This window comes from Mobula hypostoma, chromosome 2 (genome assembly GCF_963921235.1).
Source record: "Mobula hypostoma chromosome 2, sMobHyp1.1, whole genome shotgun sequence".
NCBI classification, from domain to species: domain Eukaryota; kingdom Metazoa; phylum Chordata; class Chondrichthyes; order Myliobatiformes; family Myliobatidae; genus Mobula; species Mobula hypostoma.
Genome location: NC_086098.1, coordinates 163,236,453 through 163,251,812, shown reverse-complemented (window position 1 = coordinate 163,251,812; position 15,360 = coordinate 163,236,453). Strand labels below are relative to the sequence as shown.

General features: G+C 42.4%; 1 protein-coding gene across 9 annotated transcripts in view; it reads left to right on the top strand.

Moving 5' to 3' along the window:
* ralgapb (Ral GTPase activating protein non-catalytic subunit beta) overlaps positions 1-15,360 on the top strand; it is a 200,479-nt gene that overhangs the window by 163,372 nt on the left and 21,747 nt on the right. For all 9 annotated transcript variants that reach the window (XM_063040979.1, XM_063040978.1, XM_063040977.1 and 6 more), the window contains 3 exons: positions 6,365-6,501; positions 8,541-8,649; positions 14,110-14,188. In XM_063040979.1, coding sequence (XP_062897049.1) covers positions 6,365-6,501; positions 8,541-8,649; positions 14,110-14,188 — 325 coding nt within the window. The remainder of the gene's footprint in view (positions 1-6,364; positions 6,502-8,540; positions 8,650-14,109; positions 14,189-15,360) is intronic.

The following is a 15,360-nucleotide window of genomic DNA, read 5'->3' as shown; positions in this document are numbered from 1 at the left end:
TAGAAACATAGAAAACAGTCGTTGACTGCCTATTCCAAGCACCTTAAAACTGTGCCCTCCCATGTTAGCCACTTCAGCCCTGGGAAAAAGCCTCTGACTATCCACACGATAATGTTCTGTACATTAATAGTCTTGTACAATTGGAATATAGAACAGTACAACACATTACAGGCCCTATTGTGCTGACCCATTAACCTACTCTAAGATCAATCTTACCCTTCCCTCCCACATAACCCTCCATTTTTTCTTTCATCCATGTGCCTATCTAAGAGTCTCTTAAATGTCCCTAATGTATCTGCCTCTACCACCACCCCTGGCAGAGTGTTCGATATACCCACCACTCTCTGTGTAAACAAACAAGCAAGCAAACAAACAAACAAACAAACCTAACTCTGATGCCCCCCCCACAAATACTTTCCTCCAATCTCCTTAAAGTTATGCCCCATGTATTAGCCATTTCCACCCTGGGAAAAAGTCTCTGGCTGTCCACTCGATCTATGCCTCTTATCATTTTGTATACCTCTATCAAATCACTTCTCATCCTCCTTCTCTCCAAAGAGAGAAGTCCTGGCTTGCTCAACTAATATGCAGTTTACAAGACTTCCTCATTCCTGCATCCATATCTCTTTAACAATATAGACCAGTGTACAATTCTGCGACTGAATTGTTTTCCAGCACTTGCTTGTTAGCTTAGTCTTCCATGAGTAAGACTATACTCTATAACATTTGCAACTTTATACAGACTTAGTTTAAAAATTCGTATCCTTCTACCAAAGTGGAAAACACTTTTCCCTACGTTACCTACTATCATCTACCCACTTATGAATAAACTAGTCTCAGGCTTCCAGTGGGTTACAGGTATTGATTATAGTCGATATTTCGATGACAAACTCTGCCATCTTCTTCAGAGATGATGCCTGGCATGTCTAAACCATTGGTATTTATACTTGTCATCCTTCCCTCCTGATTGGTTAGTCCTCATCCAATCAGATTTCCGCTCTCCTACCTTGTTTACAATCAAATTCCAGCTCTTACTTAGAGTGAGACCCCGGTCTTTGTTAAAATTCTTTTCCTCTAGTTTTATTTCAATGGCTTTCTTTTCCAGGCGGTCCCAAAAGGCATTGATGCGGCACTAGTTTTGTGCCATCAAAGTCAATCCTACAGCCATTGTGAATGCAGTTTTCTGCTACCACCAATTTCTCTGGGTAACCCAAACAGATACACCCGCTATGTTCCTTGATGCTAGTTTCCACTGTGCATCCCATCTGGCCAGTATACGCTGCTCCGCATTCACAGGGTAAACGTCAGTCAACCCGAGTTCCAGGTCATCTTTGACCCGCATAAGCTGTGACTTGAGCTAGCTTACGGGTTTGTGGATGGTATTAATCTGGTATTTCGTCAGAATCCTTCCAGAAACCATGGAGATATCGGGAAGACAGGTGGTAGTGACCGGTTTCTCATTGCTGGGTTTCTTTGTTTTCCTTTTGGCCCTCTTAAGGGACTGATTGATTTCCTTCATCTTGTAGCCATTTTGTAGGAACATCGTGCATAATTGTCTTATTTCATCAGGCAGACTTTTGGGTCGGAAATAGTTTTTACACTATTAATCTTTTTGGAAAAATCATGTTGCAAAGGGAAATCTTGAAACGTTTCCACTGCTGTTTGAGCTTGACGGTGAGGAAGGATGAGAAAGTCTTGTGTTTTACTGAAAACCACCTGGAAGAGCTGCAAAACAGTATTTTTCCTCCCTTTCAACACAAGTGTGTGACAAGGTGAGAGACCCTTTCTCTGAATCTTTTGCTCAGCCTGAGAACTTAACTTTGAGAGACGAGGAAGAACTTTGTGAGCTGTATTCTGATTGTTCATTCAAGATGAGATTTATTGACCAGTCCCTAGACAAGTTCTGGATTTCTGTGAAAGGAGGGTATCCTGCTATTCATAGTAAAACAATGAACATTTAGCTGAGTTTTCATCTTCTTACATGTGTGAGAAAGTTTTTTTTTGTTTAAGCACACAAGCTTTTTCTTGTGTGCTTATCTTCAGTTTGACCCAGAATTAAGTATTTGTGCAGCAAAAAAACAAGCACAGGTTTCACGTTAGGCCTATATTTTAGCCAGATCATGCCACTTAGTATGAAAATGTTTTTCCAAAGCCTTGTATAAAATTGTGTCTTAGGCTATATTTTTATTCATAGTTGTCTGCCTTATGGTTTTAGTAACTACACTATTCAACATTATCAATAACTTTCCATGTTGTAAATAGCATGAATTAAAATCAATTTACAACCTTTATTTAAATTAAATCTACCGAGCCTACCTTTGGAAAAGTTAAATCCCATTTTGGCTTAAGCCAGTTATTTAATAGAAATTTATTATGTTTGGCTTAATAGTTTTTAAAATTTATGAAAAGGAAAGCAAAAGATTAATTTCAAGAAAGATAAGGTAAGCCTAAATAACTTTTTTTTCAAGAAAGATCGACTAAAAATTCATTCTGTACTCAAAAGAGCATTAACAATTATTTTTGGATTATAATATCTATAAATTACTGATCACACTAATGTATTGGGAGCTGTTGATTTAATAAATTTTATGCAGGGGTTCCCTGAGACCTGAAAGTTATTTCAATGGCTCCTCCAGGGCAAAAAGATTGAGAAATGTTGGTGTAGACTGAATAATTGAAGTCCTAATAGTGAACCCTAGTAGAAACACTTTCATAGTTAAATATGCAATGGATCCTATTGATTACTGCTCTTTTAATTTTGTTCACTGAGGGCAGAATATTACCCCAGCATTGTGGCACTTCAGCAAAGCCATCTGAAAGTTCATATACATAATGCCACGTTCTATGGCCTCCTTTTCCAATCCCTTGCTATTTCATGTCATCACATCCTGGCGTTCATCAGCATTAGTCCTGTTAATTACTCAAGACTCAAGATTCTTTAATGTTATTTCCAGTGCACAAGTGTAAAGGAGAACAAAATTGTTGTTACTCTGGATCTGAGGCCACACAAAAACAAACAAACAGATGAAGAATACAATGATTTAAAAACACAATAAATGTAAACACATCAGATAGCCTATATACATAGATCAAATGTAATATCCATAAAGTGACGCTAGGCACAGGAGTGCCTGCACTCTGATGGGTCTCTAATGCTGTTTTGTTAATAATGTTAATTTCTTTCTGTTCGTTATTCACCCAAAACCTCTAAACTGCACTATTTCCAGGTTTTATATGAAGATAGGAACAAATATTTGATTAATATTTCTGCCATTTATGTGTTTCCACCAGGGGAAGTAGTCTCCATAATCAGTTAAATTCTGTCTGTATCATGTCCAAGGTATTCATTGTGATGCTGAACTATGACCAGTATATTTATACATGTCAGGGGAGTGGAGGACTCTCAGACAAGCCCTCGTCTGCCTTTGCCAAACTCCACCTGCATCACTGATCTCTGACAAGAGTGATGTACATTCACTTTCCAATTCACTGAAATAGACTGACTGTACCTCACTGAACATCTCCCGGAACAACAGTCAGCAGTTTTCCATCTTTTGTGGTTTGTAAAGGTCAGTGCTTACAACAGGAGTTCCTTATGAGAAAAGAATACTTCTTTTCACTCCTTACGAAATGCAAAATTAGTTAGAACATAGAATGGTACAGGCCCTTTGGCCCACACTGTTGTGCCGACCCTTAAACCCTACTTCCCATATAACCCCCCCCCCCACTTCAAATTCCTCCATATACCTGTCTAGCAGTCTCTAACATAGAACATTACAGCACACAACATCTGGCCCACAATGTTGTGCTGACTTTTCAACCTTTTTCAAGATCAATGTAACATTTCCTTCCGATATAGTCCTCCACTTTTCATTCATTCTTGTGCCTATGTAAGAGTCTTTTAAATGTCCCTTATGTAAATGTTCCACTACCACCCCTGACAGGGCAATCCACATACCCACCATTCTCTGTTTTATCCTGCCTCTGACATTCCCCATATACTTTCCTCCAATCACCTTAGAATCATGCCCCATTGTATTAGCCAGTTCTGTACTGGGGGAAAAAAGTCTTCGGCTGTCCACTCTATCTATGCCTTTATCACCTTGTACACGTCTATTAAGTCATCCTGCCCAAGCTCGCTCAACATATCCTCATAAAACATGCTCCCTAATCCAGGCAACATCTTGGTGGATCTCCTATGCATCCTCTCTAAAGCTTCCACATCCTCGCATGGTATTCTTATATACATGGTATTCATGTATACCTCACATTCCACATGACAAAAGGCCATGGAAGAAGTGGAGGGGGAAGGGGGAGCACCAGAGAGAGGTGATGGGCAGGTAAGGAGATAAGGTGAGAGTGGGAAATGGTGAGGGGGGGAGAGCATTACTGGAAGTTTGAGAAATCAATATTCATGCCATCAGGTTGGAGGCCAGAACTGAATGCAGTACTTCAAGTATGGTATAACCAGGGTTTTATAGAGTTACAACATTACATAACGATTCTTAAGCTGATAAAGCCTGATAAACCATGGCCTTCTTAGCACCCATGGAAACTTTAAGGGATCTATGGATGTGGACCCCAATTTTCCCTTTATGAGTATTAAATACAAAAACAAAATATCTTCTGTAATCACAAACAAGAGAAAATCTGCAGATGCTGGAAATCCAAGCAACATTCAAAAAATGCTGAAAGAACTCAGCACACCAGGCAGCATTAATGGAAAAGAGTACAGTTGAAGTTTTGGGCCGAGACCCTTCATCAAAACTGGAGAAAAAAGATGAGAAGTCAGAGTAAGAAGTTGGGAGGAGGGGAGGAAGAAATACAAGGTGGTAGGTGATTGGTGAAACCAGAAGAGGAGGAAGGGTGAAGTAAAGAGCTGGGAAGTTGTTTGGTGAAAGAGATACGGCTGGAGAAGGGGGGAGTCTGGTAGGAGAGGACAAAAGGCCATGGAAGAAGTGGAAGGGGAAGGGGGAGCACCAGAGAGAGGTGATGGGCAGGTAAGGAGATAAGGTGAGAGTGGGAAATGGTGAGGGGGGGAGAGCATTACTGGAAGTTTGAGAAATCAATATTCATGCCATCAGGTTGGAGGCCAGAACTGAATGCAGTACTTCAAGTATGGTATAACCAGGGTTTTATAGAGTTACAACATTACATAACGATTCTTAAGCTGATAAAGCCTGATAAACCATGGCCTTCTTAGCACCCATGGAAACTTTAAGGGATCTATGGATGTGGACCCCAATTTTCCCTTTATGAGTATTAAATACAAAAACAAAATATCTTCTGTAATCACAAACAAGAGAAAATCTGCAGATGCTGGAAATCCAAGCAACATTCAAAAAATGCTGAAAGAACTCAGCACACCAGGCAGCATTAATGGAAAAGAGTACAGTTGAAGTTTTGGGCCGAGACCCTTCATCAAAACTGGAGAAAAAAGATGAGAAGTCAGAGTAAGAAGTTGGGAGGAGGGGAGGAAGAAATACAAGGTGGTAGGTGATTGGTGAAACCAGAAGAGGAGGAAGGGTGAAGTAAAGAGCTGGGAAGTTGTTTGGTGAAAGAGATACGGCTGGAGAAGGGGGGAGTCTGGTAGGAGAGGACAAAAGGCCATGGAAGAAGTGGAAGGGGAAGGGGGAGCACCAGAGAGAGGTGATGGGCAGGTAAGGAGATAAGGTGAGAGTGGGAAATGGTGAGGGGGGGAGAGCATTACTGGAAGTTTGAGAAATCAATATTCATGCCATCAGGTTGGAGGCTACCCAGATCAAATATAAGACCTGAATGTGGCCTCATCACGACGATAGAGAAGGCCGTAGACGTGTTGGAATGGGAAGTGGAATTAAAATGGGTGGCCACTGGGAGATTCTGGTTTTTCTGGGATAAGAAGCGTAGGTGCTCGATGAGGCGGTCTCCCAATCTACATAAGGTCTCATTGGTATACAAGAGGCCACACCGGGAGCACCAGACACAGTAGATGACCCCAACAGACTCACAAGTGTGGTGTTGCCTCACCTGGAAGGACTGTATGGGGACCTGAATGGTAGTGATAGAGGAGGTGTAGGGGCAAGTATAGCACTTGTTCCGCTTGCAAGGATAAGTGCCAGGAGGGAGATCAGTGGGGAGGGACAAATGGACAAGGGAGTCGTGCAGGCAACAATCCCTGCAGAAAGCAGCAAGTGGGAGGGGGGCAGGAATCTTCATTTGTGATAGCAAGGAAATAATGTTTGAGATGCTAACTGCTTTTTTAACATGCTCTTTGATTTTAAAATACTGTTAATGTTTTAGCTGCCACTTCATGGCCATTCAGTCCATCATTTTGAGTGCTACAATATTACAGAGAGAACATAATTTCACTGTATGTTTGTAGCTGACTCTTTGGAGAGTGGACTTGCGATGCAAGAGACTGAGACACAGATGGACCTGCTGCCAAGTCTGCTGAAACAAGCCCCACTGACCTTGGAGCTCTTCCCGAACCATTCTGACAACCTTGGCAATTCACAAAGGGTAAGATTCTCACAGCCAGAGATTTATTCTTTCAGTAATATAGTTTCAGCTTTGTATGCACTGTGTGGACCCCTGCTATATGCAAATCTGTTCAAAAATATCTACCCCCCCAAAAAAAAATCCTTCATTGCTATTATATTGACAAAAATTAATCAAAATTCTGGTTTAGTTTTTTTTCTTATTATGAACCCTACACAGCAGCACCTTTGCTTCGGTGTTCAATGAGATTTGGGCAGTATTCCTTCCGAAAGCACGGCCCTCACCTCCTTGCTCTGTACTGTGTGCAAACAGCCCGCTACATTTCACTGCCCGACAGTTAATTTTTAGCCTCCTTGTTGGTATTTTCATCTTTGACAAAGAGGTTGTGGACTTTAATTACAGTATCAAAGGTTGCTGTCTTTGAGTTTTAATCAAATAACCGATATGTGTAAACATGCAGACACAAGCTACCCACTATTTTAAACAATAGCATGGGGGCAGCAACATAAAAACCTGTAACTAATCTCAGCAGGTCAGGAAGTATCAATGGAGAGGGAGAAACAGTCAACATTTCAGGCCGAGGCCCTCCATCAAGATTGACATTATCATTGGGACTATTCTCTCCACAGATGCTGCCTGACCTCCTGAGTTCCTCCAGCATTTGCTGTGAATTTCCAGCATCTGCAGGATCTCTTGTGACCGATCTTCTTTAGAACCCTCCCTTCTCATTGTTGGTTGGAGCATGCTGTCATCTATGTAATGAGCAGTTGCACTTAAGGAATGCTTCATTTTAGGACTCATATGTTGTATAATGCAGAATACCACTTTTACTGAGAGCTATTGAAATCCTCAGAGGCTTGCCCCAGCTGGAGCATTATTGTCACCAAGGGTAACTGCCAGCTGAGATATCTGTCTAACGTTCAGCTGCCTCTGGTAAAGTAGCCAGCATAGTCCAAGGCTCCACCTACCCTGGACATTCTGATTACCAGGCTCAAGGACAGCTTCCGCCCATTGTTATAAGACTATTGAATGGTTCCCTAGTACAATAAGATGGACTTTTGACCTCACAATGTACTGTGTTGTGACCTTACACCTTACTGCCCATCTAAACTGCACTTTGTCTACACTGTAACACTTTATTCCACACTCTATTATTGTTTTACCTTGTACTACCTCAATACACTGTGGTAAAGAATTGATCTGCTTGGACAGTAGCAAGACAAGGTTTTCATTGTACTTTGCTGTATATGACAATAATAAACCAATTTACCCATGTTCTATCCTGAGCATGCTACCATGGGGTGAGTACAACAGTTTTTTCCATGCATATGTGGTTTCCTCAAGTTTTACTCCGGTCCTGTGGAGCCTGTCAGTCTGGTGTGGTTGGGTGGGTTGTCTACCTGAACAAGTGAAATCGCCAGCAGAAGTACAGCTCAGCAGTGAATCTCTGAGCCGCTAACATGCTCCCTGAAGTGCCTCCAGTTTCATTGACCATGTCGCTGAGCCCGGCAACACACTGCACATTGCAAAAGTGCATCTCACAATCAGGTTTATCATCACTGACTTAGATTATGTGAAATTTATTATTTTGTGGCAGCAATCAGTGCAGAAATAAAATAAGTAAATAGGGCAAAAAAGGTAATATCAAGGTGGTTTTCCTGGACTGTCAGATATCGAATGGTGGAGAGAAGAAAGCTATGCCTGTGTTATTGAGTATGGATTGTCAGTTTCCTATATCTGCTTCCCAGTGATACTAACAAGAAGAGGGGATGTCCTGGGTGGTGACAGTCCTTAGTGATGGATGCTGCCTTCTTGAGGCATGGCCTCTTGAAAATGTCCTTGGTGGTGGGGAGAGTTGTGCTAATGATGGAGTCTCTAGTGACCCTATACATTGGTCCTTCCATGCCATTCTATGATACAACCAGACAGTACATGCTGGAGCAATAGACGTTTCTGAGCTGTTTTAGGGACTGTGTGCAAATGAGGTTTGAATTTTACTTTCTTCTTTGAATTCAATATGTTTGAGATTGTAACCAAATTTCAATTTCTCTCTTCAAAAGCCAAGTCCAACACAGAAAACCAAGAAACTGCCACTTGGCCGCACAGTACCCCCACTGGGCCCTGAAACCAAGGTTATTGTGGTGTGGGTTGAACGCTTTGATGATATAGGTATAGTATCTTTTTTACTAAAAGCTTTCTTACAAACCTACATTACTGTACCATTGTATACCACTGTGTGTCACTGGTCTCAGTTACTCGTGCAGCTATCTCAAATCATTGTGTTGTAAAAGAATTGTTTTTAAACTTGGTGTTCTTTACTGGAAAAATTAAAGTACCTACTTGTATGTCTAAATAGAATTAAGAACTTGCATCTATAAAGAAAAATGGTTTTGGCGAGAAGGCAGGAGAAAAGGGACGAGGAGGATAGTAAACAAGCCATGATGTAATGGTTGTCATGGCTATCCCTCGAGGTCGAGGATGATGGGTCTCCATTCTATTGATCTACTTTTGGGCTCTCAAGTGGAGATGTAATGGTGGGGCACATTCAGTAGGCTGAATGGCCTGATTTTGCTCATGTGTCTTATGGTCTAATGAAAGAAAAATGGAAGGCTGTGGGGGAGGGAGGGGTTAGATTGATCTTAGAGTAGGTTAGAAGATCGCACAGCATCGTGGGCCAAAAGGCCTCTATTGTCGCAAACACGAGGAATTCTGCAGATGCTGGAAATTCAAGCAACACACATCAAAGTTGCTGGTGAACGCAGCAGGCCAGGCACCATCTGTAGGAAAAGATACAGTCGACGTTTCGGGCCAAGACCCTTCGTCAGGACTGGCGAAGGGTCTTGGCCCGAAATGTCGACTGTATCTCTTCCTAGAGATGCTGCCTGGCCTGCTGCGTTCACCAGCAACTTTGATGTTTGAGGCCTCTATTGTACTGCTTTGTGTTCCAAAGCACCAACACTGTTGCAAAAGGATCCCAAGACATTTCATGGAAGTGTTATTGAACAACAAATTGAAGTAAGCAGAAACTTATTCAGAGTAACACACACCAAACTTGCTGGTGAACGCAGCAGGCCTCCTCTACTGTAAAAATGAAGCCACACTCAGGTTGGAGGAACAACACCTTACATTCCATCTGGGTAGCCTCCAACCTGATGGCATGAATATTGACTTCTCAAACTTCTGCTAATGCCCCACCTCCCCCTCGTACCCCATCCGTTATTTATTTATATACACACATTCTTTCTCTCTCTCTCTCCTTTTTCTCCCTCTGTCCCTCTCTCTATACCCCTTGCCCATCCTCTGGGATTTCCCCCCCAACACTTTTCTTTCTTCCTGGGCCTCCTGTCCCATGATCCTCTCGTATCCCTTTTGCCAATCAACTGTCCAGCTCTTGGCTCCATCCCTCCCCCTCCTGTCTTCTCCTATCATTTCAGATCTCTCCCTCCCCCTCCCACTTTCAAATCTCTTACTAGCTCTTCTTTCAGTTAGTCCTGACGAAGGGTCTCGGCCCGAAACGTCGACTGTACCTCTTCCTAGAGATGCTGCCTGGCCTGCTGCGTTCACCAGCAACTTTGATGTGTGTTGCTTGAATTTCCAGCATCTGCAGAATTCCTCGTGCTAACTTATTCAAAGTGGTGTCTTAAAGGAGTAAAGAGAGGTGAAGAGGTTGAGAAAAGGAGTTCCTGAATTTGATTACATATCACCAATAAAGCAAGACTTAATTTTAGGGGTGTTTAGGAGGCCAGAAGTGGACAAATGTGCATCTCTTCAGAGATGATGGCCAGAAGTTATCGGGCTAGATCAAGCTGCCAATAGATACAGGTGACTGCAGGTTAGACTGCAACATTTAAGAAAGACCATAAGACACAGGAGCAGAATTAGGCCATCTGGCTGATCGAGTCTGCTTCGCCATTCAATCATGGCTGATCCTTTTTCTATCTCTTCCTCAACCCCAGTTCCCAGCCTTCTCCCCATAATCTTTGATGCCATGTCCAATCAAGAATCTGTCGATCTCTGCCTTAAATACACCCAACAACCTGGCCTCCACACCTGCACGTGGCAACAAATTCAATAAATTCACCACCCTTTGGCTAAAGAAGTTTCTCAGCATCTCTGTTTTGAAAGGGCGCCCCTCTATCCTGAGGCTGTGCCCTCTTCTCCTAGACTCTCCCACCACTTACTCTATCTAGGCCTTTCAACATTCAAAAGGTTTCAATGAGATCCCCTCCATCCTTCTGAATTCCAGTGAGTACAGACCCGGAGCCATCAAACATTACTCATATGACAACCCTTTCATTCCTGGAAACAGCCTTGTGAATCTCCTCTGGACCCTCTCCAATGCCAGCACATCTTTTCTCAGATGAGGGGCCCAAAACTCTTCACAGTACTCAAGGTGAGGCCTCAGCAGTGCTTTATAAAGCCTCAGCATCACATCCTTGCTGTTGTATTCTAGACCTCTTGAAATGAATGCTAACATGGCATTTGCCTTCCTCAACACCGACTCAACTTGCAAGTTGACCTTCAGGGTGTTCTGCACAAGCACTCCCAAGTCCCTCTGCATCTCAGATTTCTGGATTTTTTCCCCATTTAGAAAATAGTCCACACATTTATTTCTACTACCAAAGTACATGACCATGCATTTTCCAACATTGTGTTTCATTTACCACTTCCTTGCCCATTCTCCCAGTCTGTCTAAATTCTTCTGCACCCTACCTGCTTCCTCAACACTACCTGCCCCTCCACCAATCTTCGTATCTTCTGCAAACTTGGCAACAAAGCCATCTATTCCATCATCTAACTCATTTATATACAGCATAAGAAGAAGTGGTCCCAACACCAGCCCCTGCGGAACACCACTAGTCACTGACAGCCAACCAGAAAAAGATCCTTTTATTCCCACTCACTGCCTCCTACCAATCAGCCAGTGCTCTAACCATGTTAGTAACCTTCCTGTAATACCATGGGCTCTTAACTTGTCAAAGGCCTTCTGAAAGTCCAAATACATAACATCCACTGCATCCGCTCCATCTATCCTACTTATAATCTCCTTAAAGAATTCCAACAGGTTTGTCAGGCAGGATTTCCCCTGAAGGAAACCATGCTGACTTTGTCCTGTCTTGTCCTGTGTCACCAAGTACTCCATCACCTCATCCTTAACAATTGACTTTTAACATCTTCCCAACCACCGAGGTCAGGTTAACTTGTCTATAATTTCCTTTTTGCTGCCTTCCTCCTTTCTTAAAGAGTGGAGTAACATTTGCAATTTTCCGATCCTCTGGCACTATGCCAGAGTCCAATGATTTTTGATAGAACATTTCTAATGCCACCACAGTCTCTAACGCTACCTCTTTCAGAACCCTAGGGTGCAGTTCAACCTGGGTGACTTATGTACTTTTAGGTCTCAACTTTTTGAGCACCTTCTCTCTTGTAACAGTAACTGCACCCACTTCTCTTCCTTCACACGCTACAATATCAGGCATACTGCTAGTGTCTTCCACAGTGAAGACTGACACAAAATACTCATTTAGTACATCAGCCATCTCCTTGTCCCCCGTTATTATTTCTCCTGGTGGTCCTATATCCACTCTCATTTCTCCTTTATTTTTAACATACGTGAAAAAACTTTTACTATCCACTTTGATATTATTTGGTAGCTTGCTTTCATATTTCATCTTTTCCCTTCTAATGATTTTTTTAGTTGCTTTCTGTAGGTTTGTAAAGGCTTCCTAATCCTCTGTCTTCCCACTAATTTTTGCTTTATTGTACAGTATGCTCTTTCTTTTGCTTTTACAATAGCTTTGACTTCCCTTGTTAGCCACGGCTGTACTATTTTACCATTTGAGTACTTCTTCATTTTTGGAATACACATGTCCTGCACCTTCCTCATTTTTCCCAGAAATGCACACCGTTGCTGCTCTACTGACATCCCTACCAGCAGTTCCTTCCAATTTACTTTGGCCAATTCCTCTCTCATACCACTGTAATTTCCCTTACCCCACAGAAATAATGCTACATCAGACCTTACTTTCTTCCTATCAAATTTCAAGTTGAACACAATCATATTGTGATCACTGGTTCCTAAGGGTTCTTTTACCTTCAGCTCCCTAATCGCCTCCAGTTCATTAAATAACACCCAGTCCAGTATAGCTGATCCCCTAGTAGGCTCAATGACAAACTGCTGTAAAAAGCCATCTCTTAGGTATTCAACAAACTCACTCTCTTGAGCACCATTACCAACCTGATTTTCCCAGTCAACCTGCATGTTAAAATCTCCCATGACTACCATAACGTTGCCCTTTTGACTCGCCTTTTCTATTTCCTGCAGTAACCTGTGGTCCGCCTCCCAGCCACTGTTGGGAGGCCTATGTATAACTGCCATCAACATCCTTTTACCCTTGCTGTTTCTTAACTCAACCCACAAGGATTCAACATCTTCCAATCCTAGTCACATCTTTCTACTGATTTGATGCCGTTCTTTACCAGTAGAGCCGCCCCACACCCTCTGCCGACCTTCCAATACAACGTGTAACCTTGGGCATTCAGCTCCCAACTATAACCGTCCTTCAACCACCATTCAATAATGGCAACAACATCATACCCGACAATCTGTAATAGTGCAACAAGATCATCCACCTTATTTCTTATACTACACGCATTTAGATACAACACCATAAGTATTGTATTTGCTGTTCTTTCTGACTCTGCACCCCTAATGATTTGATACTCAGCCTGTTGGCTGCAACTATGTCCCATCACCTGCCTGTCCTTCCTGACAGTCTGACTGCACGCTATCTACTTTTTTTACCATCCATCCTTTCCTGAGTCCCTTCACTCCGGTTCCCACCTCCCTGCCAAGTTAGTTTAAACCCTCCACAACAGCTCTAACAAACCTTCCCGTGAGAATATTGGTCCCCCTCGGGGTCAGGTGCAACCTGTCACTTTTGAGCAGGTCATAAACTTCCCTCAGAAGAGATCCCAATTATCCAACAACCTGAAACCCTGCCCCCTGAAAAGTTTGGATAAGTGCATGGATGGGAGGGGCATGGAGTACTGTGGTCCAGGTGTAGGTCAATAGGCAGGGTAACAGGAAGTGGTGGTGCCCTAGCAGAGAAATTTGTGTCTTGCTTACAGACTGAATAGTGGTTGTGGGAAGAGACGATATTAGAGGTGGTTCTGTGGCTTAGATTGGATTCATTGAGACAAGTGCAGTCCCATTCATCAAGACAACAGTAAAATGATGTTGAGGGGGATGGTGTTGTTGTGCCAACACACCCCTAGTCAAAGTCACTTATGGCATCTTGCATGATTCTGACAAAGCTACTCCAATCTTCCTTGTCTTTGTGGTCTGCAGAGAGTGGGGTAGTGGGGTTTGCAAGTGCTGGAACATTAGAGTGGATCTGGTTTTTCATCAAGCCCCAAATATCCATGATGTGCTTCTGGGTAGGGTAGGCTTTTGCCTGCAGAATGGACTTTGTTGGGGAATTCAGTGAGATCTTTCAAGTGTTCTCCCTCCCTGTCAATTAACACATCCCAAGTTCAAGCAGCCTTTGTGTTCTTTATGCATTTGCGTTGCATCTACTGCTACTCCTGTTGATGTAATGTGGCTAATGCCTTATGATATTTTTCCAGAAAATTTTCCTCTGAGTGACTTGCTGCCAGAGACCAGCACTGGAGTGGAGACCACTACGAACAGTAGCACTTCTCTCAGGTATATTCGATCATGCAGCCTGGCTTTTTATTGTAAGTTATTGAAATCTCAATGTTCTGCCTCAAGCCTTGCTGATGTCTCCTTTTCCTTATTTTAAATTGATGTATCACAAGGTCTGAACCTCTAACCGTGCGCCAATATGCACATGCGTCAGATATCCAATGGTCTGTACTGTGTGTGGGCCAAAGGGGGCCTCTGTTTTATGGTACGAGTCTTGTTAGATTGTCACACACACAAAATGCTGGAGGAACTCAGAAAGTCAGACATCGTCTATGAAAATGAATAAATAGTCAACTTTTTGGGCTAAGACCCTTCATCAGGACTGTGGATGTTTTGGTCCTGATGAAGGGTCTTGGCCCAGAATGCCGACTGTTTATTCATTTCCATACATGCTGCTTGACCTGCTGAGTTCCTCCAGCATTTTGTGTGTTGATCTAGGAATCCAGCATCTGCAGAATCTGCTGTGTTTCTTGTTAGAGTGTAATTTTTGCAGGAGTAGCAAGAGCAAGGTAATGTTAGTGCATTGAATATAATTTCAAAGTTCAAAGTAAATTTATTATCAAAATACATATATGTCACCATATATAATCTTGAGATCCATCATCTTGTCGTATACACGGTAAATCCAAGATTTATCTATTTATCTTGGTATTTAAGAGGCTTTTGATGAAATAACGTATACTACTGATGAATGAGGTCAGAGAATGCAGAGTCGGGGGTTCAATGGATCACTTGCTGGTTTCAAGACAGAAAGCAGACAGTAGGTGTGTAGCGCAGCCGTTCACAGTGGAGATGGGTCATAGAAATACAATCTTCAATGAAGGTTTGCTTCTGATCACCATTTACATAAACCATTCAAAAGCACCATTACTAACTTTGCAGATATTGGGAAAGAGCCAACACTAAAGACTCAAACAACAAATTGCAGTCAAATTTCATTGTATTGTAGAATGGACAGGTAATTGGCAAATTGGGGGGATTGCTGTAAATGCTGGAAACATTCGTAACAGGAGAATATCTTGAAATATATGAAGAGATGGAAAAGTTGTCATGACTTTATCAAGAATAAATCCTAAGACTGTAAGATATAGGAGCAGAAGTAGGCCGTTCGACCTATCGAATCTGCTCTGCCATTCAATTATGGACTGATCCAATTCTTCCAGTCATCCCCA